The 24,047-nt window shown below is 25.4% G+C and overlaps 1 protein-coding gene across 2 annotated transcripts in view; it reads left to right on the top strand.

The window, feature by feature from the left end:
* The first annotated feature begins 1,786 nt into the window (after nt 1–1,786).
* LOC145835221 (conserved oligomeric Golgi complex subunit 5-like) overlaps nt 1,787–24,047 on the top strand; it is a 51,058-nt gene continuing 28,797 nt past the window's right edge. For both annotated transcript variants that reach the window (XM_082942781.1, XM_082942782.1), the window contains exons 1-5: nt 1,787–1,858; nt 11,626–11,765; nt 16,289–16,401; nt 17,994–18,063; nt 18,705–18,825. In XM_082942781.1, the coding sequence (XP_082798907.1) occupies nt 1,807–1,858; nt 11,626–11,765; nt 16,289–16,401; nt 17,994–18,063; nt 18,705–18,825 (496 nt within the window). In that variant the 5' untranslated portion in view covers nt 1,787–1,806. The remainder of the gene's footprint in view (nt 1,859–11,625; nt 11,766–16,288; nt 16,402–17,993; nt 18,064–18,704; nt 18,826–24,047) is intronic.

A 24,047-nucleotide genomic window follows, 5' to 3' on the forward strand; every position in this document is an offset into this window, starting at 1 on the left:
AACCATTTATCAACTTTAACCAACTCCTTATTAATAATTTCATTTTAATATTCAGGATCACTATGTTGGTAGCTCAAGCAGGCATCATCAGCAAACGATCTCATATTTATCTCAGTAGAGGAAAAAATATCATTAATATACACAAGAAACAACAAAGGACCCAAACAAGAACCTTGTGGTATTCCAACATTCACAATTTCATGCTCAGACACAACATTATTTATGACCGTTGATTGACTTCTATCTTTTAAATAATCTTTAAGTAAATTTAACATTGAACCTTTCCTATTATAATTTTTAAGTTTAGATATTAGAATGTTATGATTAACCGTGTTAAATGCTTTAGCCAATTTCAAAAATTCAGAGCAATTTATTAATTTTCTCTCACCAGCCTCAATTAACTCATCAACAATCTGATTCACAGCTAGTTCAGTTGTACTATTCTCTCTAAACCCATACTGTTTTTCATGTAACATCTCATTCAACAAAAATATTTTTTTCAATCTCTCACACACTAAAAACTCAAAAATTTTCGAAAATGGGGATAAAAGAGAAATAGATCTGTAGTTATTAATGTTATTTTTTACCAGATTTATAAATAGGGATTACCTCAGCAAATTTAAGCGACTCAGGAAACACACCATACTCAACACATTTATTATACAATTTAGAAAGATAAGGAGAAATTATTTTTGCACTGAGCTTCACAAAACGAATATTAGGGACATCAGAACGCACACTTTTGTTTTGATTTAAAGTTTTAATATAATTCAGAATCTCACTATCAGAAATTTCATTAAAGACATAATCATTTTCAACTGAACCAGACAAATACTCACCATTCTTTACATCAACAACATCTTTTCTCTTTTTTAACAAATTGTCAGCAATATTTACAAAATTTTTATTCATTAGATTGCCTACACATCTTGGTCATTCACAATTTCACCACACTCATCAAGCACACCTTTAATTTTACAACTAGGTGTAGATTTAGTGGAAACAATATTATTCACAATTTTCCATAATTTTCTACTATTTTATTCTTTTTAACTAGTTGTTTATAATAAAGTGGCTTGGAACATTCTATTACTCTGTTTAATATATTTTGATATTTTTTGAAACAAACAGAATTTTTTTTTGTTTTATCTTTAATGGCAAATTTAAACATTAAGTTTTAAAAGTTAATTGAGATTATTATACCTTTTGTTATCCACGGTTTAGCTTTTAGTTTTTGTTCTTTTTTACTTAAAATTTTGACTGGAGCATGATCAAATACCGTCCCACTAAAAATACTCTCAAACTCATCGCAACATTTATTAACATCTTCACAATTTTCAGCACACAGGTTCATGCCTCTCAATTTCACACTCAAATCATTCAGAAAAGCTCCAACTTCAAACTTACTGAAGTCCTGAAAGGACCTCAGATCACAATACTCATTTTTGGACTTTTTGCATTCAATTTACAGATAACAGGCATATGATCAGATTTATCATAATTCACAACATTAACATTTAGCTTTTCACAATCAAAACTAGAATAAACATGATCAATCAAAGAACTAGACAAATAATCAGCAGAATGCCTAGTTGGAAAATCAAGAAAATTGCAAAGCACCAGCACTAGAAATACAATCCAAGTAGTCAAAGATAATATGCAAACATAATATATATTAAAAATGTTTAATAATAAAGCCCTTAAGGTGGGCTCAGTGTGAAAGATTTGATTTATCAAGTTAAATAACTTAATTCTTATTATATATATATATAATTTTTCTAGCTTAAATTATCTTATTTAATTCTAATGGATCAAGAGTTTTCAGATCTCAAAGGTTTGCAACATTTCATGTCTAATGGTTAGTTAATTTTCTTATCAGTCAATATATTTTTTTGCTTCCTTTAACTAGTTACCTTTCTAAAGCTGAGCACAGTAAAAAATGAATTACTATAAAATAAATAGGTAATTACCTAGAATGATGTTGTACAAATATCAAACTCAAAATATGTTACATTCATATTCAAAGTCTTTTTTAACCATATTTTTAGGCTAGAAATTTATATTTTATAAATACATAAATAAAATTAAACCTGTTTAATATAAACTTAACTGTTTAATCTTAGATATTTAATTGCTTTATTTGACAATAAAAAGTGATTATAACAATTTAATAATAAAAACAAATTATACAGTAATCTTCCTTTATTCTATCAACATATGTTTCTGTGTGTCAACGAATCAACACACTTCAACTGGGTTCTGTAAAAAATAATTACTGTAATGAGAGAATAGAAGCATAGAATAAAGTAGGTGTATACATGTTTTCATTAAAATAAGATATTTTCTACAGATAATAGTTATTATTAGGTGAAATACTTAATATTAAATCCGACTGTTATAAAACAGGGTTCGTGCGCGTCAGGCTAAATCAGGCTAAGTCAGGCTAAATCAGTTTTTTTGAAAAAAGTTGAAAAACGTCAGGCTAAATCAGTTTTTTTATTTAAAAATTCGAGAATATCAGTTTTTTTTCAGTTCAAATGCTTAAAAGTTTTGATAAAAAAAATTGAGAATTCTTTTTAAGATCAAATTGAGATGTGAATTTATTTCTAAATAAAGATTTAGTTATCAAAGACAAAATCATTCAGTATTTGTAAAAATAAATCCTTAAAACCTTTTGTAGAATCTCTAAAAATTACTAAGAATCTTCATCATTTTGTTTTTAGTAGATTATTTACGTCATAATTATCAAAATTCCTAAAATTATACAGTTTAAACATTACAGTTTAGTTCAACAACTTAACTGTTTGTTTGAATTTGTTTACATCAGCTATGTTTTTCAGAGCTTAGTTGGTTGAACTGTTTTAATTTCTGATTTAAAGGGTTTATACAAATACTTTTTAGATTAAAACTCTTAGCAGTTTATTCATATATTTTACTGTTTATTTAAAGTTATTAGAGATATTCACAACACTAAAAGCTTAAAAACATAAGTACTAAGTTTTGTGGGAGTACAAATTTTAGGTATAATTTATTTTTCTTTACAAGAACAAAATATTAAAGGTTTTTTTTTTGATTTAAGTGTAAGCTTTTTAAATCTGATACGACATCAACAATCGCTGTATTAATTTAGAGTTTATTAATTATAATATTGCTAAATATGTATCAATTTTAAGTATTACTCAAAATACTATAATAAACATTTTTACTTACTTTAGTACTCGTGTAAGCGTTTCATTTTAAATTTTAATAAAACACGACAATGCAGGTCGTTTTATTATAAATCTTCTGGTTATAATGCTTTTACTTAGTGCTTTATTAAATTGAAAAATTGTGTTTAGTAATATATATTGAATTTTTACACTAGTCATAGATTAGATATAACACTTATTTTAAGTTTATCACTGAATTTGTTATGTTAAGGGGGGTCAATCACCTTTTTCACAACTTAGTCTTAATTTATTGAGTTGTAACTAGGCTATGAGTTGCTTTTTGCAGATTTTTAAGCTCAAAATATTTTTGAGATAAAGCTGGTTGAAGTCGGAGACTACAATAGTACTAATCAAGACCCCCCAATACCTGAAATGACTTCTAAAGGGGATTTTTCTTACTTTGAAAAAATGTCAGGCTAAATTGGTCTCAGTCAGGCTAAATGAAAAAAAATTCGCGCAAGAACCCTGATGAAACTATATAATATTTGTGATTATTAAGTCTAAAATAAGTAAAGTTAGCTAAATTACACAACGTGAGTTGTTTGTTTATATTATGTTTTGTTGTGTAATTTAGCTTACTTTACTTATTTTAGACTTAATAATCACAAATATTATATAGTTTTATAACAGTTGGATTTAATATTAAGTTTTTCACCTATTAATAACTATTATCTGTAAAAAAATATCTTATTTTAATGAAAACATGTATACACCTACTTTATTCTATGCTTCTATTCTCTCATTACAGTAATTATTTTTTTACAGAACCCAGTTGAAGTGTGTTGATTCGTTGACACACAGAAACATATGTTGGTAGAATAAAGGAAGATTACTGTATAATTTGTTTTTATTATTTATATTTTGTTATCTTTTGTTAGCAAACAATTAAACCTATATTTTGAACAGTTATATCAATTTAATAATTTATATTGATTTTGATATTGTAAAATAAAGTTGATTAAACATTTTAGCTTATCATAAATAAATTTAATTCTTACTATGTGTATATAGCTTGTTTAAAACAAAGTTTCTTTTTAGATTAAACATATTAGGCTGAAAACATTTAGTCTATAACTATGGTCATAAAAGACATCAAATATATTTTCAGTTTAATATTGGTGCATCATCATCCTAGGTAATTACCAATATATTCTGTGCCCACTAGACAATAAAAATATAGTTTTTATTTAAAATCATTGTATTATAAATAATGTTTTGAGTGTCTTAATATGTAAATAACATGTCAAGAACAGCTAACTTAAATTATACTAAAGTAAATAACTTTTATTTTTATAAAAAAAAAAATTATTGTTAAAAAATAATTTTTCATCTCACAAGTTTTTTGTGCATAGTATAAAAGTTTCTCAAAAAAGGAACTGTAAAGTGAAATGTGTGTACACCAGGAACGTAGCTAGCTCAAAAAAGTTACAAATCTGCAAAAAAAAAATCAAGAATAAAGTGTGATGACGTCATAACGGGAATAGAGTAGTTTTAACTACCTTTTATATGAAAGTGTGCAGTTTTGTTAAAAGTTTAAAAATAAATTGAATGTTGAAGTATAAAGAATAATTGAACACAAGGCAATTTGTACAGCTCTTGACCCCCTATAGTTCTTTATGTGTTGAAACTTATATGAACCTATAAAACCTTTCATTTAAAATGAAAATATTAATTAAGAATTTAATTTTAATGTATTACTGATAGGCCTAAAATATATAACTTTGAAAACAGTTTTCCCAATTCAGAAAACATTTGCAAAAACTGTTGCTTTTATAAGATAAAAATCATAAATTTTAGTAGTTATATAAAAAACAAGAGATATAAAATAAAAAAAGTTCACAACATTAGATAAAATTCAGATGTACAATTACTTTATTTTGTCAAACAATTCATAAAGAAAGGAAGAGTACACGTCTTTGTAAATGCTATTCTTAGCTTTGGTAGCATAAATATTTAAGCTGTAAAAAAGAATAAAACATTTTCCTACTAAAAAAAATTGTTAAATAAAAGCTGTAAAAAAGAATCAAACTTTTTTTTTACAAAACAAAATTGTTAAATAAAACAACTTAGTTAAAAAACCACAAACTTTGAATATAAAACATCAATATTTTTCAGTTACAAGGTAAAACATATAAATAAATTTAAACGTAAAAATTTTTAAACATAAAATGTATTAATTTTTTTTTTAAACATTGTTATGAATTAATAATACAACTATACACTTGTTAAAATAAACAGTATTAACTTATTCTTTTTAATCATAGATTGAAAAAATAATATAAAACTTATTTTAAAACCTTTTATCATTTATCAAACATAGATTAAAGAATTAAACTGATATATTTTATGAATTTAGTAAACCACTCTAAAATTTATAAACTTATTTTAAAACAACAGATACCATACATATTATTGATACGTTTAAAGAAAAAATAAAATACAAAAATCTTCATATTGTAAACAACAATGCTTGTAGAAAAATAAAATTTACAGTAATATTTAAAAACAAGTTGAAACAAACTTTATATTTTACATAGTTGTCTGAAAACATCATTCAAAGAGCTTTTTCTTAAAGTACTTAATCTGGAACTCTTTGTAACAAACTGAACTTCAGATTGATTGAATTTGTTAATAGCTTTAAATTTCAATGGTACCAAGTGGGTGGTTATGCTATCTCAGTGCTTCTGAACTTTTTTCTAGTGGCGGAACCTTTTTCCAAAGTTCAACTTTTCCGCGGAACCCCTAATTTTAATTTTACATAAAATTTTTAATTAAATAAATGATTTATTAAATTTCGAAAGGCTTCGCGGAACCCCTGAGAGGCGTCGCGGAACCCTAGGGTTCCGTGGAACCCCATTTAAGAAGCACTGTGCTATCTAATGCTATTTGCATAATTTTTACCTTAGAAAACTTAACTTTTAAACTTAGTTTTAAAAATCTGTAAAACAACTAAATCTGTTAAAATCCAAACATAATGTACCAAGTTTACAGTAGTAATACAAATAAAACTCAAAAACTGTTTTTCAAAATGTAAGCTAACTAAAAAATACAAATGTATTTTCTAGATAAAACAAAACTATACTAAGTCAGCCTGAGTTCAAAAATAAAACTCTTAATTTTCTAGAGTTATCCAGGATACTTTGAGTGTGTGGCAACAATGTAGAATTTAAGTCTTTCAACTTTGCTAAAAAATGCAATAAAAACTTTAAGTAATGTAAGCATTTATAAAATCTTTAAAACAAGTTTTATTTTTTAATGAAAACTTGTTTTAAAGATTTTATAAAAAATAAATTTCTAAAATACAAATAAAAAACTATAATTTCTTTATAATATTCTTGAAAAAGTGTTCATATTATTGAGTTTTTCAGTTTGTCTTCTTGTTGCAAGCTATTTGTCTTATTGTGTAATTTTTTCTGATTTAATAGATTTTAATCTTCTTGATAAAACTTCAGGAAATGATATTATCATCACTGTTTCAAAAGTTTTTCATTTTTGTATATTTGTCAACCACAGGGATTTAATCTTAAAACATTCAACTAAGAGAGTCAATTTGAAATTTAAAACAAAAGTTAATTCTTCATGTTAGTCTACTTTGAGGTTCATCTACTTTAAAATACATCTTGTTATATATCTTCTATCTATATTTGCTCTTTTGTAAAATAAAAAATATAAATTTCAAAAAATTTTAAGTTCTTTTTGACTCACCACAAACATTTTAATAGTACAAAATCCTCTCTCACACTTACTTTTTTTTATTCTCTCACATCATTTAAACCAAATTTACAGCTTTTAAATAATTTTTTTACAATGGTTTGTTATATGATAACATAAATCTACACCAACCAATTTGCTTACAATTTAGATGTATTCAATATATACTATACTAAAAGTGCTAGAGAGTAATGTAAAATTGTATCTACAGAGACGTAATCTACAGAGATTTGCAGAAACGTACCAAGATACGTGCCTGGTGTACACAGTAAAGACCATTGTCATAGTCAACTCATTTTGCATGCATGATCACTTGATTTATCCATTGTATTATAATTTTATAGTTAATCTGACATTTGATGTTAACCGTGTTTCCTTCAATTGTTGCTGTAATATATTTTTAAAATACTTTCAGTTGTATTTACAAACAAATTTTGTTTAGAATTGCAATATAGGTTATGAACTACATACTTCTACAATCTCTATAAAAATAATATTTCTTTAAAATTCTAAAATTGCTGTAGTTAATAAAGTGGTAAAGAATAAGCTGTAAAAATTAAAAAGAGTTAGGGGTAGGGAGTACTTGGATGATGTTTGCTGGACTTATGAGTCCGTATGATTTGGATTGTTAAAAAGAATTTAATAAAAAGAGTTTTTGCAAGGTAAAGGTATGCAAAAAAAAAAGGTATGCCGCCCAAAAAACTAATTTCAACCCCAAAAATCACATATTTTTCAATTTTTTGACTTAAAGAGTAATAAAATCACTTATACATAACCTAGACTTATAATTTATATCTTGAATGAAAGCTTATACTTATTGACATAAATATAAAGACATATTAACTGCTTTTGATGTATTATGGCGTCATAATCACCCTAAATATATTTTGTCTGTAAAATTGTGCTTTTTAAAAAATTAAAAAGCATAGCTTGTTAATGATTTTAATAAAAAAACTTTTATTGCAAAACCAAAATTTTTTAGGTATACTTACTTACCTTTAAAAATTGTAATGGTGATGTCTGGTGATGTGGTATGTATATCAGTGGGTTCTTGATTGTATAACACTTCAGATTTGTGTGACTCTCTAAAGTAAATTAACTTAGTACGAACAATAACTTCATTTTGATAAAGATTTGTAACTAGAACTTGTTGCAAAAGATGATGAGTGCTCTCAGTTTCTGTGTTCATTATCAACAAACACTGATGCAGTATTAATTGTTGGTACTTCTTCCCCTAATATACAGAGATAAAAAATTAAGATATTTTGGTAGGGCATTATTATGCCACATTAATTAGTGAAGGATCATCAGACACATGGTATATTGCTACTTAGGAAGGTAAACATTATGATAGGACTTACAAGATGGACCACCTTATGAGAGTTTGAGATGGAAATAATTTGAAGTGGAAACACCCAGCTAAACTTGATTTGCTGAACTTGGATATAAATTCTATTCTTGTTTGTAAAGTTGAAGGGGAATGGAATGTTACTTTAAAAAAATCTTTTATACTGAGAAACCATATCCAAATAGATATTTAAGTAGAACAGATGTCATATACAAAAAGTTAAATGATAGTTTTTTAAAAGAGTTTTATGTTTACCTAATTATTTCTAACAGAGAGTCAATTAGATTTTATCAATCATGTGACAGTTTTTTTATACTAAAATTTTTAAAAGTTTCAGTCATTTTGAAATAATGTTAAGTCTTAATAGTAAATGATACAGTACAATGTTCTTTTTGTTTTGCAATACCCTTTATTTCTTTGTAAAGGTCTTTTTTTTTGCAATCATTAACTTAATCTTTAATGCAATAAAACATTATTTTGCATATAATAAATCATCACTTTCAATATTTCATTAATTTGTTGTAATGCTAGTTGAATAATTATTTAAGGGTTTTTTTAAACACTTAAAGCTAAATGGACTATGACATCAAATATCTGCTAATATACATACTACATCACCTAAAGGTAAGTACATATACCTAAAAAATTAAAAGAAAAAAGATTTTTTTAATTAAAATCACTAAAAATCTATGCTTTTTAATTTTCCAAAAGGCACAATTTTACAAATTAAACTTGCATATTTAGGCTTATTATGACGTCATAATACATCAAAAGCACTTAATGTGTCCTTAAATATATGTCAGTAAGTATAATCTTTCATTTAAGTTATAAGTCTAGGACATTTATAAGCGATTTTATTGCTGTTAAGTCAAAAAATTGAAAAATATGTAATTTTTGGGGTTGAAATTAGTTTTTTGGGCGGCATACCTTTTTTTTTATTGCATACCTTGCAAAACTTACTTTTTTTAGATTTTTCAATAATTAAACTAAAAAACATCCAAATCATATGGACTGCTATGAATTTTACAATATAACCAAAAAAATGTGCTGTACCCCTAAGAAAGTATTTGGAATTTGTAGATCGGATAAGTTTTATAATGAAACAACTGTTTCTTGCTTTTTTGTTAAGCAATTTCTAAACTGAAACTGTTAAATAAAAAAACTAAATACTTTATACCTTTATGTCAGGGGTTGGCAGCATTATATAAGAAGCGGGCCAATTTTTTTACAAAAATTTTCTTGCGGGCCGCAGTTTTTAGTAATATATAGTTATATTTAAATAAAAATGCTAATTTAATCCACAAAATGTGACAAAAATAGCTATAAAAGAGCACTAATAATGCGTAATTACTTAAATTAAACCCTAGTTGCAAGTTTTTACCAACAAGTTTATTTTTTGTTTTAATTTTAAAAAGTATGTTATTAGCTGAAATGTACCTCACGGGCCACAGATTTTGTCTTCAAAGGCTGCAGTTGGCCGCGGGCCGCAGTTTTATGTCAATAATTACTTTGAATTTTTTGTAGCTGTAGAGAATAGTTAATAGCTGAGGTGAAATCACTTTTTTCAAAATTTGATTCAATTTATTAGGTTTTTGCTTTTTACAGATTTAAAAAATTCAAAATAGTTTTTGAGATATAGCCTGTCAAAGTTGGCAACTAATAAAATGTAGTTAATTAACTAATGTTTATTTGAAAATCAACTAGAAGAAAATCGAAAGCTACACACAGATTTTTTAAATATTATTTGTGTTGTTCTTTGATTTTTAAACTTAACAAAAATTTAAACTTTTCCACAAAATAAGTCTTAGTGTTATTATTTATCTTGTTTTGTTTCTAGGTAAGAATTTCTTTTAACTATAAGTTTTTGTATAAAGCATTTGAGCGGGATTTCAAATTTTCATAGCGATTACAAGCACAACATTGTTTAAATTTTCACTAGTTACCTCACAATTAAAATAAGCTACATTAAATTCAACTTAATTTTAAGCTCACTTTAGTAATTACACTTTTGCGTAAGCAATGTTTACTTTGTAAATTAACTAGAAGAAAAAGAAAGCTACATACAGCTATTATTATTGTTGTTGTTATATTGATTTTTAAACTTAACAAAAATTTACCTTAAACTCACTCTTAATATTACAATTGATTTGTTTAGTTTCTTAAGTAGAAATGTTGAGTAAAATTTGGTTTTAACTTAATTTATTGTTTAAATGCTATTTTCCATGACTGTCACATATCTTTTTTAGATTTATTTAAGCACTGACGAGGTCTTTGACCGAAACTTAGTTTGTAAAATAAATTCTCAAAAGAATAAATTCATATAATTATTTGTGTTAACTAAAACGAATCAGTCAATTTATTTCAAATTAAATAAAAATAAAAGTGCTAATTTACTAACTTATTTGTTACAGGGTTGCCAAAAAACCTCAAAACCTGGACAAATCTGGAATTAGAAAATTTTTGAAAAAAACCTAGAAAAACCTATAATTTTAAACAATTCTTACATATTAAGTAGTAAATTTCGATTTTACACAAAAAATGTATCATATAGATAAAAGTTTTTTGTTGTCATCAAACATATTGAAAAAAAACACATTTAAAGTAGCTTAACAGTATATTTTCAATTATTCATACTATTTGACAGACATTTTTATTTTAAACTTAACTTTAAACTAAAAATAGACCTAAAAAAATGTACTTTCAAAAACCTGGAGGAATATTTGAAAATCTAGAGAAAACTTGCCAAAAACATTTGGCAACCCTGTTATTACCAAGTTTCAGCAGGAATTTTTTTTTGACTTTGTAAAATATTAATAAAAATTTTATTGCAATGAGCAATTACTGAGCAATGTTGTTTATGTAATTGCTCATTTCAATTTAATATTTATTTTATAATATAAACTGGTAATACAATAAAAAGTTAGTTTGGACTTTTACTATTAGAAAATAACCCAAAAAAGTGTTTTTTTGAAGAGTCACAATTTTTAAACTGGAAAAGTTCCTGCACTGAGTTGGTTTAAATATTGTAAATGGACTTATTGTGAATATTTAAAGAAAACTTTTAAAAATGAATAAGAAAATAGATTTTTAGTGAAATTGTATTTTTGCGTTTTTGGTTTGGCCTCCTTGAGGAACCTATTGAGCTCACTAACTTTAATTGCTTATATCTCTTAAATTACTTTGAGTTTTGTCAAGCAGTTAAAAATATCTGATAGCTAAGATAAAACTCTAAAAATAAGATCAGATTGTAAAAATCAAGGTGGACCACAGTTAATAACTAACTTTCTTGTTAGATTTTAGTGTTATTGAAAAGTTTTATTAACATAAAATAACTTATTTATTTTATTTTGATAACAGACGTTTTAAAAGGGTTTATGAGTCAATCATTTGATGTTCAGTCGTATACAACAACTGTAATTCAAAGCACTAACATTACAAATAGGCTAGCAGAGCTTGAACAAGGAATAAATGTTCTTGACATAGAACTGCAAACTCAGGTTTGCTATATTTTTAAATAGACTTGATATATAATCAAGTTTTATAACTATTCAGTAAAATTATTTTTTTATCAAGGCTGTAAAGGGTCAAGTCATTGAAAAATTGAATAATATTGACTTTTATATGAAAGCCTAAGTATAAACTAAAATTAGTTTATGTAGAAAATAAAATTCCAATTAACTTTTGAGATGTAGTAGTTTTTATAAATAGTTTTGGATACTAATTTATAAACCACAATTTTTTTATTTTAAATATCTTGGAAATTAGTTATACTCATTTCACTTTTTTTGCTGAAGACCTCAAATTTTCAGAATACATTAGATAAATAGGCTAAAAGATGATTAGTTGAAAATTTAATGAAAATGAAAAAAAAAAAAAAAATTTTTAGAGCTTTTAAGTGAATTATTTGAATTTTAGTAATGCAGGATGGCTACATACTTGGCTACTAAGGATAACTTTAATTAGCTAAAAAGTTCTCAAAAACTTAGGTGGACTCAAAAAAACTCAGACCAAATTATGCTAGTTTGTTTATTTCCCCTTAATCTCCTGCTAATTTTTTCAACTCCAAGACTGTTTTTATTAGTTGTGTTTCTATTATATTTTTTTGGTAATCTATCTTAATTTAACTTTGGTTTTTCGTGCTTTTAGATTGCACTTTAAATAATAAACCTATGAGTTCATCAACTTTAATCACATACACTTTGAAAATTACTTTGAGTTTTGTTAAGTGGTCACAACTTTCTGATAGCTAAGATAAAACTCTACAGTCTACAAAATAAACTTATAAAAAATAAAATACACTCCTTTTGCCCTTAAAAGTGATTTTTAGTTCTTTGCTTTTATTAAATTTGTTTTTCAATTTTATCACAAACCCAAGCTACACACTCCAGCTAGCTTGATTTAACTCATGCTGGTTTTGGTCGTTCAAAGTGACTTTTTTACCTCATAGAGTAGCAACCCTGGTAATGGACTAACTGTAAAAGTGTGGTGACGATTGGTTAAAAAGTAAGATAAGAGAAATATTTAAAAAGAATTGTGTTTTTTGCCTTCTATTAGTAATCTTTTTAATTCACATCTTTGCTTATATCTCATTGTAGGATTTGTTTTATCTTAAGTTAATATAAAAAAATTTTTACTTTATATATTACTTAATTAAATTGTATTATTTTCAATTCTTAGTTGACTTTCACTCTTTTACGTAGAAATTTATTTCTAAAAGCTAATTTTATTATTTCAAAATATAATATTTTTTTTTAATATAAATTTAGTAGAGAATTTATTGTTGAACCATAGTACTTTATTTTAGCAACACTTTTCATTGCTTTGGTATGTAAAAGTTATGCCATAAAAGCAGATTAAGATAACAGCAACACTCTAGAAAACGCATCCTTATAAGGCGTTTAAATTTCATGCTATTTAAGCTATAGACACTACTAGAATCACAGTCTGCTCAAAAACATTACAAAGCCGCTAGAATAAAATTTAAAACAGGCAGTATAAAAAATGTATTAAAGTTTGCTCTTAAATTAAGCATAAGTTTTCAATATTGATAAAAAATAAGTCATTTAAGTTTGATTTGTGTAATTTCACCTTTTTCTTAAGTTATTCCTTAATTTTGCTTTCAAGTTTGTTCATAACATTTTTAAATTACTATAAGTCTTTAAAAAAGTTTGCTGTAATAAAACATATAAACTTTTTTAGAAAATGTAAAACAATTGTTGAATCTATAAAGTTTGTAAATAACCTTAACACTTGTAGGTCAAATAAAAATACCAACATTCTCTTAAAAATATCCTGAATTTTCTATCTAAATGATGAGATCTTATAATGAACAAAACTATAATTTATTACTTCTAAGTGTTTCTTGAATTTTTTATTTTAGTCTGAAATATACTTAAGTCGAGCAAAACCTAAACATTCTTCAATATATGACTTAGACAAAAGCATAAGGCTAACTAAACTGGGAACGGGTCTAAATTGCGCAAAGACAAAATTGCATGAGGTTACTAAATTGCACGTGGGGACTAAATTCCACGAGAACAAAATTGCACTAGTGTACAAAATTACACGAATATACTTTTGCACAAAGACTAGTTTGCACGTGGGCACAAAATTGCACAAAGACTATTTTGCACGGAAGCTCAATTTTGCACGAGTACAATTTTGCACGGAGGGTCAATTTTGCACAAAAAATACTAACTTAAAATAACTAAATAAAAAATTTATTAAAACGTTTATTTTTTATAAAAAAAATTCAATCAGCATGTAGAAATATAATTCATATTAATTTAATTAAATTTATAGCATAGGGGGGAAACACCCTTTTTTGGTTTTTGATCTTATTTTATATAGTTTTTACTAAGCTACAAAATGCTTTTTACAGATTTCAAAAATTCAAAATAATTTTTGAGATATAGCCGGTCAAAGTCGGAGGCAACAATAAGATTCTTATGGGAGACGCAAACTCAAACGGCAAATAACTAGAAATCACTAAAAATCTATCTTCTCCTACGTTTTTTGAGATAACTACCTCAAATTTTTAGGAAATGTTCTTTGATATATTTAGAAAATTCTGTCAAAACAGAATTTAAAAAAGGGAAAAATAGAATTTTTATAACAAAAAAACTAAAAAAAAACTATTATTATTTTTTTTTTTATATAAAGTTATTATTTTTTATTTTTTTAAATTCTGTTCGGACTGTCTGTGCAAAGTTTCACTTGTACAAAATTGACTCTTTGTGCAAAAGTGTCTGCGTGCAAATTTGTCTGCTTATGCAAAAACATATCTTTTTGAAAAAGTGAACCTTTGTGCAATTTTGTCTACGTGCAATTTTATCTTCGTGTAATTTTGTGCTCTTGTGTAAATTAGTCTTCGTGCAAAAGTATCTTCGTGCACTTTTGTGTTTTCGTGCAATTTTGTCCCTTTGTGCAATTTTGTACGCTTGCGCAATTTAGACAGCTACCCTACTAAACTATTTATATAGCCTTTGGTACATTCATGGTCTTTTAACCTTGAATTAATACAACCTATATATAATTCTAAATAAAACCTCAAAAATTAATTTTGTAATCTAAGTTAAATAATAAACATGGGAAACAATACTAAAATAAATACAACAATACTCGAACAAAGTTTATATATTTACTTAAACATTTTTCCTTAAAGCCTTTTATAAACTTTTTACTGTGACTTGAAGCACCTTGACTTGGCTGAATCATTAGTTTTAGCTTCCTTTGTAACTTTACTCACAGCTTTTTCTTCTTAGTTAAGTTAGAGTTTGAATGAATGCACTAAGAATAGTTTTTAATGTTTTTATATTGGTTTTTTTCTGTAATTTTGTAGAAAAACTGAAACTATTAATATTAGGTTGAGTGTTTTTAGTAAAACTCAAGTTTTGTTTTATTTTTCTAAAATTTAAAAAAAACTGAAGATAAGATACATACAAATTTATTTACTCTTTGCTTGTTCAAAGAGTGGAATAATTTTTCTTAAAGTGTGCACCTAGGAAAATTATAATTTTCCTCTTTGAAATTAGTGTGCGCCTGTGCATAATAAGTTTTACAAACCCTTGATGGAATACTCACAATCATATATTTATCTTTAAATATATTTGTAACTGTTTGTAAGTGACTTGTTTTAAATAAATTAAACCTAACATTATTCAATAACAATCTTTTTATATATACTACGAATATACTTTTATCAAAAATATAAAACTAAAGGAAATGATAATGCTACTTATAAAGTTTGTTTAATGCATGCGAAATTATCATATTATGGTTTTAACTATGATTATTTATTACTTAATTTTTAAGTAGTTTGGTTTTAGTACTGGTTTTAACAAAAAAATTTGAACATTAGTCACTCATTTAAAAAAGGTTTATTAACTAATTTCGTTTAGCTCATCATCAGAATAAACTTGCTAAAAACTGATACTATTAAAGTGTAATTTTAGTTATAAACAGAAATTTTGAAATACCTAGCTAAAAATTGTTACGTCATAAAGCATAAAAGTCTGTTTAAAAAATTTCAATTAGAGTTGAATTATACTTATGAGTTTTAAGTTGTTTGTAAAACAAAAACATTTAAGATAGTAGAATTTTTACCTGAAACAAAATGAAATAAAAACTACATTACAAAAATACGACAATAAACGACAACAATAATACTAAGAACACGCTATTTGTAAAATTTTAAGTTGTAAAAATATCTTTATATTCAAATTTTCGACCCACGAGTTATAATAAACAAAGGTTCTAGAACTGAGAGATGATAAGTGTTTCTCGCTCTAGATAGAATTTTGAACCTACTATCCAGGTAGTTCTCAGCACAAACAGGGTCGTTAAGGAGGTGCTCTTGGATAGATAACTGTTCACCTTTCGGCTCAACGTCGGCATTAAAAATAAACCTTTTTAGCTTTTTCGTGACTTTATTTTTACTTAATTTTTAGTAAAACATCAAGTAAAAAATATTTTTACGTTGCTGATTTTTTTGAAAAAGTAAATAGTATTTTTTTTATAGATAACCAAAAGACATGGTGATTTGTTAGCCCAAGCAACAGGTATTGAGTCTTTAGAAGGTGTTCTTACTATGATGCAAAGTAGAATTATTTCAATTCAGTCCGCAGTGAATAGGTTTTTTGTGAATACTAAATTTGGCAAAAAATAGCCTTCTATGTTTTTGTGCTAGAAACCTCAAATTTTAGTAAACATTTCTTAAACGTTAATGTGTGAGATTAAGTTCATAAACTTAAAAAAAACATATAAAACCATTTTAAAAAGTAAGGACATTTTCTTAAGTAACAAATAAAACTATTAGTAAAAATTAGTGAAATAAGCAAAAACCTCTGGCGTTTGATGTAATTTTTGGCTTGAAAATAACTTTCTAATCTAAATAGCTACCATTGAGCTTTTTTAAAACAATTATTTTTTCAAATGTTCTATTATATTGATTTTCCGTCGCAATAGTACTTTAAAATTAATTTTTCAATACAATATTTTGATCAAATAACAATTTTTTTCAATTTTCCCAGGTTATGCGGTTTGCTGAGATTTATTTTGGTTTTCAGGTTAATCTGGCCCATTGACTAAAAAATTTTCCCACCTGTATCATAAGCAATAAATGTATTTAAAAAGAATTTCAAAGTTTTATTTAACATTAAGGCCATATGGGTTGGGGAGTAAGGCATTTTTTTACATGTTGAACTTATTTTAAAGATTTCTTCACCTTAACTAACTGTTATTTTTAACGTTTCATATAATGAAAACTAGTTTTTAAGGTATAAGAGGACATTCTAAGTCAAAAAGCTCAATAGGATCCTTTATGGAAGGGAGAAGTTAAAAAGGCAAATAAAGACTACGTCCTTAAAAATTTATCATCTCTTACAGTTTTTTATTAATTTTTCTCAAACTTTCTCAGTTTCTCAGTAAACTTATTTAAAAATAAAAAATCCTAATATGTGAACTTTTAATATTTTGATTAGAATCAATGTTTTTCTTAAAAAGAACAAAACAAAAAAAGAAAACATCATTTTTTCTTTTTTTAGTCATTAAGTCTTATTTCTAAATTTTATTTTATTGTTTCAATACGTTTTTTTATCATAATGCAAGGACTGTTTCTTGGAAATTTGAGATCAATATCTTAGAAAATTACGAAGTAGATGAACTTTTAGTGAATTTTTCAAAATTGTGAGAAAATTGGCCTTGAAAAATTTTGTTACCATACAGTTCTATGTTAAAAGTTAATGGAAATTTTTGTTCTATAGAATTTATCTTATATCTTATATACTCTCAGCTTTTAGATAAAAGCCAATGTTAGTTTTGTATAAAAAAAAAGGGACCTACGCCTATGCCCTAAAAATTTTAATTGCGATTTTTTTGTTCCTTATCTGACCGAATTTTAACGCGTGGATCCGTTAGATCAATAGTATTAATATCAGTAAATTACAAATGAAATAAGTAATTTTTCCTTTAAATGAACAAATTTCATAAAATTTGAGTTTAGTTGTAATTTTTTTATATCTTTAGAATTATCCCTCAATTAAAGGTTTTAAGAAACCAAAGCAATAGTGGTCAATATTTTAGATAGATTATTCTAATTTAGAACTGTTACTGTTAATATAAAGTTATTAAACTAAACATAAAAACTCTTACACAAAACCTAAGCTATACAATAGTCACTAATAAAACAAGCATTGTATTTCTATATTCTTAATATATTTTTCTAGGATAAGAACAAAGGTTGGTGAACCTTACAAGAAAATTCAAGCTAGAACATCACAACTAGAACGTTTGCAAGTTTGTTACACGTGTTTATTAATTGTATGTAATACACAATATGTATGAAATATTTTTCAGAATAAGTTTTTGGATCTTTCTACTAAGTTTATTGCAGTTATGCTAAATGACTATAATTAATTGTAATTACTAATGGTATGAAATAATTTGAAGACTTTTTATCAGTACTATAAAAACTAAGCCACACAATGTGTATATAATTTTACAGTGAATAAACATTTTAAAAAATTACATACTCTTATTTTCAACCTACTATTTTCAATAATCTTATAAAATTTTTTGCAACTTTTTTATAACTTCTGTACAGGTGTAACTTATTAAGGCGTTAAATCCTAGAAATCTAAATATCATATTCTTATTAATTATACCTACATGAGCATTCAATATTAAAAAATAATGATTTGTTTTAGAAAATTATCTTTTAAAAGTTTTTATAAGCATTTTAATTCTCGTTACGTGATAGTCCTGTAACCATTACTTATACTAAATAAGTTTTTACATAGTTAATTTCAGTCTAACTAATTTGATAATTTTTATACTTATATAAACGATAGTATATATTAGTATTTTTATAACAAAATTTGTACCTTATAATGGTATTTTAATATTGTTCAGTAAACAATACGTTTAAATTATAATAGAGCACATGCGATGTGCTGAGAAGGATAATCAGGCTTCAAAGGATAAGTAAAAGACTAAAAATTCAGCTTCAAGGTGGTATTAAGGAGATTACAAAATCAGCACAAAGTATACGAGAACTTGGTTAGAGCTTACACTTTCTATTTTCATTAGTCTAAATTTAAATTTTATAAAATCTAAAATTTACTTTAGTAGTATATAAATAAAATACTTTCAATGTTTTCAAATGTTTAGATATAATTTTTACTATCATTTTTCAGAAACGTACTATAGACAATTAGAAGCAAAACACAGTTCTTTACTAAAAAATAAAACAAATTCAAAAACTAATAAGTGGTTAATGAGAGTAGTATACGTAAAATAGTAGTTAACGCAAAACCAACTATTAAACTAAATTTAATAATTAGGTAAATTATATTTAAGGCCATAGAGGGGAGTAAACTATCTTTTTTACAAGTTGATCTTATTTTATAGAGTTTTTTCTATGCTTCAAAATGCTTTTTATCGTTTTGAAAAAACTGAATTATTTTTTGAGATATGACCAGTCAAAGTCGGGCCGCATAGTAGGTTCCCTATGGGAAGGGAAAACTAAAACAGCGAAAAAAGACTATTTCATTTAAAATCTATCTCCTATATTTTTTAATCAATCTTCTTCAAACTTTCACACTCTAATCTTTATTAAATAACAAAAAAACGTTACTTTGGAATTAAAAATATTCTTTGTAAAAATATATTTTTTGAAAAAAAAAACACTTTTTTTTAAAATTTTTGTGATAAAATTTTTATTTCTTTAAATTACTAAAATTCTAAAGTGACGTTTTTTCCTTTTATTATAAGAAACGTTTCCTGAAAATTTGAAGAAGATTGCTTGAAAAATGAAGGAGGAGATAGATTTTTACTTTTAGTGAACTTTAAAATTTCCGAGAAAATTGACCCCAAAAAATTTGCGGTCCATACGTTTATATAGGAAAATTTTTACAAAAAATTAAATACCTCAAAAGCTAAATGATATTTTTGAATTCTATAAAAACTGGCTTGTAGTTTGTAAAAAAAGCTTTCATATAAAAGCCAAAGTCAATTTTTGTAAAAAAAATGTTAGATCCCCCCTATAGCCTTAAATTAAACTAAATTTAATAAACGAAACAAATTGGTCAATTTCTACAAAAAGAAACTTTATATAAATTCTTTTTCTATACATAATTATGTTTTATTAAAAAAATGAAATAGCTTCTAGTCTAACTAGGTCAAATGAATTACTACAATGGCTTATAGTATTAAGTCTAGATAGTTTATTTCACTGTTTTTTATAATCTGGTGTCCAAAGCTAGTGTGTACTATTTGTCAGACAGAAAACAATACTTTTAGTAAAAAAAAATTGAGAACAGCTTTATTTCACTATTTTTTTTAAACATGAAGAATAACACGCTTATGTCACTAGTACTTTTGCTTTATTGAAAATAAAAGTACTGGTGAAATAAGCATGTTATTCTTCATGTTTAAAAAAGACAGTGAGATTAAGTTGTTCTTAATTTATTTCTTAAATCTAGATAGCTTGTAATTATTAGCACAGTCAATATTATTAATCAAATGCTCTGCTATTGATGATTTTTTCCCAGTATTGGTAACTGCATTCGTCTTACTGTTAGTCTTTTTTTTTATTAAACTTAATACACACATAGGTAAATGTTATTTTATTCTCGTTTTGAGATGTCTAGAGGTTGCTTAGTATAACTTCTTTCACAGGAGAATCTATATTAAAGAAATAAATCTGAAAAAGACTAAAAGTCAGACGAAAGCGGTTACAAATACCGAGTAAAAATCATCCACAGCATAGCAATTTTTTAATAGTAATGGTTGTGCTGTTAATTGTGTGCTATCTAGAATTTAAGTTATAACCTATTGTAGAATTTTTTTTTGACCTAGTTTGACTAGAAGCTATTTCAGGGTTGCCACATGGTCAGGAAAAGTCAGGAAACCAGGAAAAGTTGGAAAAACTGAATTTTTTTTCAAAAGTCAGGAAAAAATGGGGGTTTTTGAAAAAAGGTCAGGAAAAGTCAGGAAATTTAGCAAAATTTAAGAAAAAGTTAGATATTGGCAGTTCAAATTTACAAAATTCCTTATTTTCCAAAGCCTTCAAATGGTGAAAATTAATTAAAAGTTTTTATGTCAGACTAAAACTGTAAAGTTTTCCTAAAAGTTTACAAAATTACTTAATTTCCAATGCCTTCATCTTGTATAAATTTATAAAATATCCTTTATAAAACTGCAAAATTTTTCTATTAACGTATTGAACAACTACCCTACTTGAATAAGCAGTTTTTGTATGCTTTTTTGTATTGATGATCTGTGCAGGGTTGCCAAAAAACTTTGAAATCTGGAATTTTAAACAATTTTGATATGTTTTAAGTAGTAAAATTTCGATTTGACTCAAAAAATCTATCATATTGATAATTTTTTTGTCATCATCAAAAATGTTATTTTATTAAACAACACATTTAAAGAATATTTAAGATTTCTTTTCCATATTGTTTTACTATTTAACACAGTTTTTTACCTTAAACTTAATTTCAAACTAAAAATAAACCCTATAACGTCTAATTTTGAAAACCTGGACAAAATTTGACAAAAACATTTGGCAACCCTTGTGTGACAAGGAACACTTCCATAGTGAAACTGTGATATATACACAAAAGTTTATCATGCGGAGTTTAAGAGTTAAAGTGTTTTTTGTTTAAGTAAATAATTAAGTTCTTTATAATTAAGCCCTAAGTTTAATATTTTATGTAGCAAGTTTTTTAAGTTGTTTAAACTTGAATGATAAGTTATAAGAGAAGTATATTCCATTGTAATTTAATTTATTTATAATTTTTGTAGAATAACTTAAGTCTTCAAAATAAATAAGAGTAGATTTATTTGTTTCGAATTTTATACTAAATAATAAGAGGAAATATTTTCTATAACAGATATATAGTTTATTTTTTAATGTATTTTTTACGGTTACTTAAGTATATTATTTTCTAATTGATTTTTAATTTAAGGATTTTATATTACATGGTTTAGGTAGTATTTTATTAAAGTAAGTGAACAATTTATATAAGTGTTACATGTTTTAGATAATTTTTTTTTATTGTTAGATATTGTTACCTTTAGGTCATTTTACAACTTTATGCTAAGTCTGACTACAATTTGCTGAAAGAGCTGTTTATTGAAAATACATCAATCATACACAGATGGTTCAAGTGATATAATGGAAGTTAGATGATTGAATTCAGCAAAAAACTGTTGGGTTAACCTGTATAAAAATAAAGCTTTAGATAGTTTCAAGTGTTTGATTATGTAATTTAGAATAAGTTTAATATAAGAGTTTGATGTAGAAAAGTCAGAAAATTTTTTGTGAAAAGTCAGGAAAAGTCAGGAAATTTTTCTCAGTTTGATCTGTGGCAAACCTGCTATTTAAATATCTTAAAATAAAACAGAATTATAAAATAAACAAAAAGAACTTGATTATAAAGTTTCTTTATGTAACTAAATTACAAATTTATTTTGTTTGTATTAAATTTAGTTTAATAGCTGTTTTTACATTGATTAGTATTTATTTATATAACTCTCATTAATCACTTACTAGTTTTTAATTTTAGGATATTAAACAGTAATTTTACTTGAATTTTTGTTAGTTATATTTTTATTTTATCTGAAGGAAATATAATTTTACATCTGCATAAAAAATAAAAGGTAAAGTATTACAATATAAAAAGTTGTATTTTTTTACTCAGTAAATATTTCTTTATCCAAAAACATTAACTATATGCTGTTTTTGATTAGAAGTTTAAGCATGCTTTGAAGTCTAAAGTGAGATTCTATTTAATTTTATTTTGTTTGGTTTAAAATTGTAAGGAAAAATACTCTTTTAGGAAACTTAAATAGTTTTATTTTATCCACTACTATTTTAATTTTTTTTTAAATTTTACGAAATATAGCAGTTTATATTTATTCTAAAATGTAGAAGTAGAATTAGACAACAGTAAAAATATTTTTCAAATAGTAGTTTTTTAGTTTAACATAGATAGTGCTTATAATTTATTAAGTCTACTAATGGTTAGTGTTTTTTAATTCTTAATTAATATGTGAAACCTTGCAGGTTTGTTAAAGAAAAGGATGGTAAGTTAAATATCAGTATGCAAGGTTGCCACAAAACCTGAATCCTGAAATTTGATAATTTAGGATAAAAAAATCTTAAAAAACGTGGAATTACGAACAAAAATCACTAAAAAACCTGGAATTATATACAATTTTTACATTTTAAGTAGTAAAGTTTTGATTTGACACAAAAATCTATCATATCAATAAAATTTTTTTGTCATCATCAAAAGTTTTTTATCAAAAAACACATTTAAAGTAGCTTAACAGTAACTTTTCAATGTTTTTATACTATTTTACAAAGTTTTAACCTTAAACTTAACTTTAAACTAAAAATAGTCCCAAAAACGTGTACTTTCAAAAATCTGGAAGAACTTCAGGAAACCTTAAAGAAAAATCTCAAAAACCAGTGGCAACCCTGAGTATGACAAAATTACAATATAAACACGTTTTAATGATTCGTGGTTAGTATGGATAATTTTAAAACAAAAAAGTCTAGGCACCTTCTTAAACTTCATCATCTTCAACTTTATTTCCCAAAAGCTTTTTTTTTCTTTTACATATTGTACACCATCTACAATTGGGTATTGAAAACAGTAAAGAGTAATTATTCTCTTTATTCGTCATAGGATCTTGTAGAATTATTTAAAACTATGTTTCTGATAGTTTGGTAGCCAAAAACTACCAAATAAAATCAACAAAGTTGTCTTAAATTTGCTATTTTTTGCATTGCTCCATGTGTAAAATGTATTTAAATGATAAATAAAATTCAAGAGAGTAATCCGTATGCTCATTCTTTTGATGAAAAATGTAATACGCAAATGCTTAAAACTCAGATGAAAATTTTTGGCAGACTTTTTTACAATAAAAACTTAAAAGTAACAATTAATATTTGAAGCCGAAGTTTGTGACACATGGCGATACAAATATCTTTTTTACCATCTTAAAAAAGAACGTTTAAGTTTTGACTAAAATATGTTGATCCAACTATTAATGGATGTTACGGCTGTGAAATAGGCATTTAAAAAAACTCAAGTAAGGAATGTGATAACCAACAGCTTCAAAGCTTGTCAACATAGGTAATTGTAACCTACACGTTCTTGTTGGAGCATTCCAAAAAGGAGGAGAAAATTCAGACTGGAAATTGAAAACGCCTGAACACTTACACTTTTTATTTATAGTGGTGTTGCTTGTAGAGGAAATTAAAA

The sequence above is a fragment of the Thalia democratica genome, chromosome 4 (assembly GCF_965202585.1).
Source record: "Thalia democratica chromosome 4, ktThaDemo2.hap1.1, whole genome shotgun sequence".
Classification (NCBI taxonomy): domain Eukaryota; kingdom Metazoa; phylum Chordata; class Thaliacea; order Salpida; family Salpidae; genus Thalia; species Thalia democratica.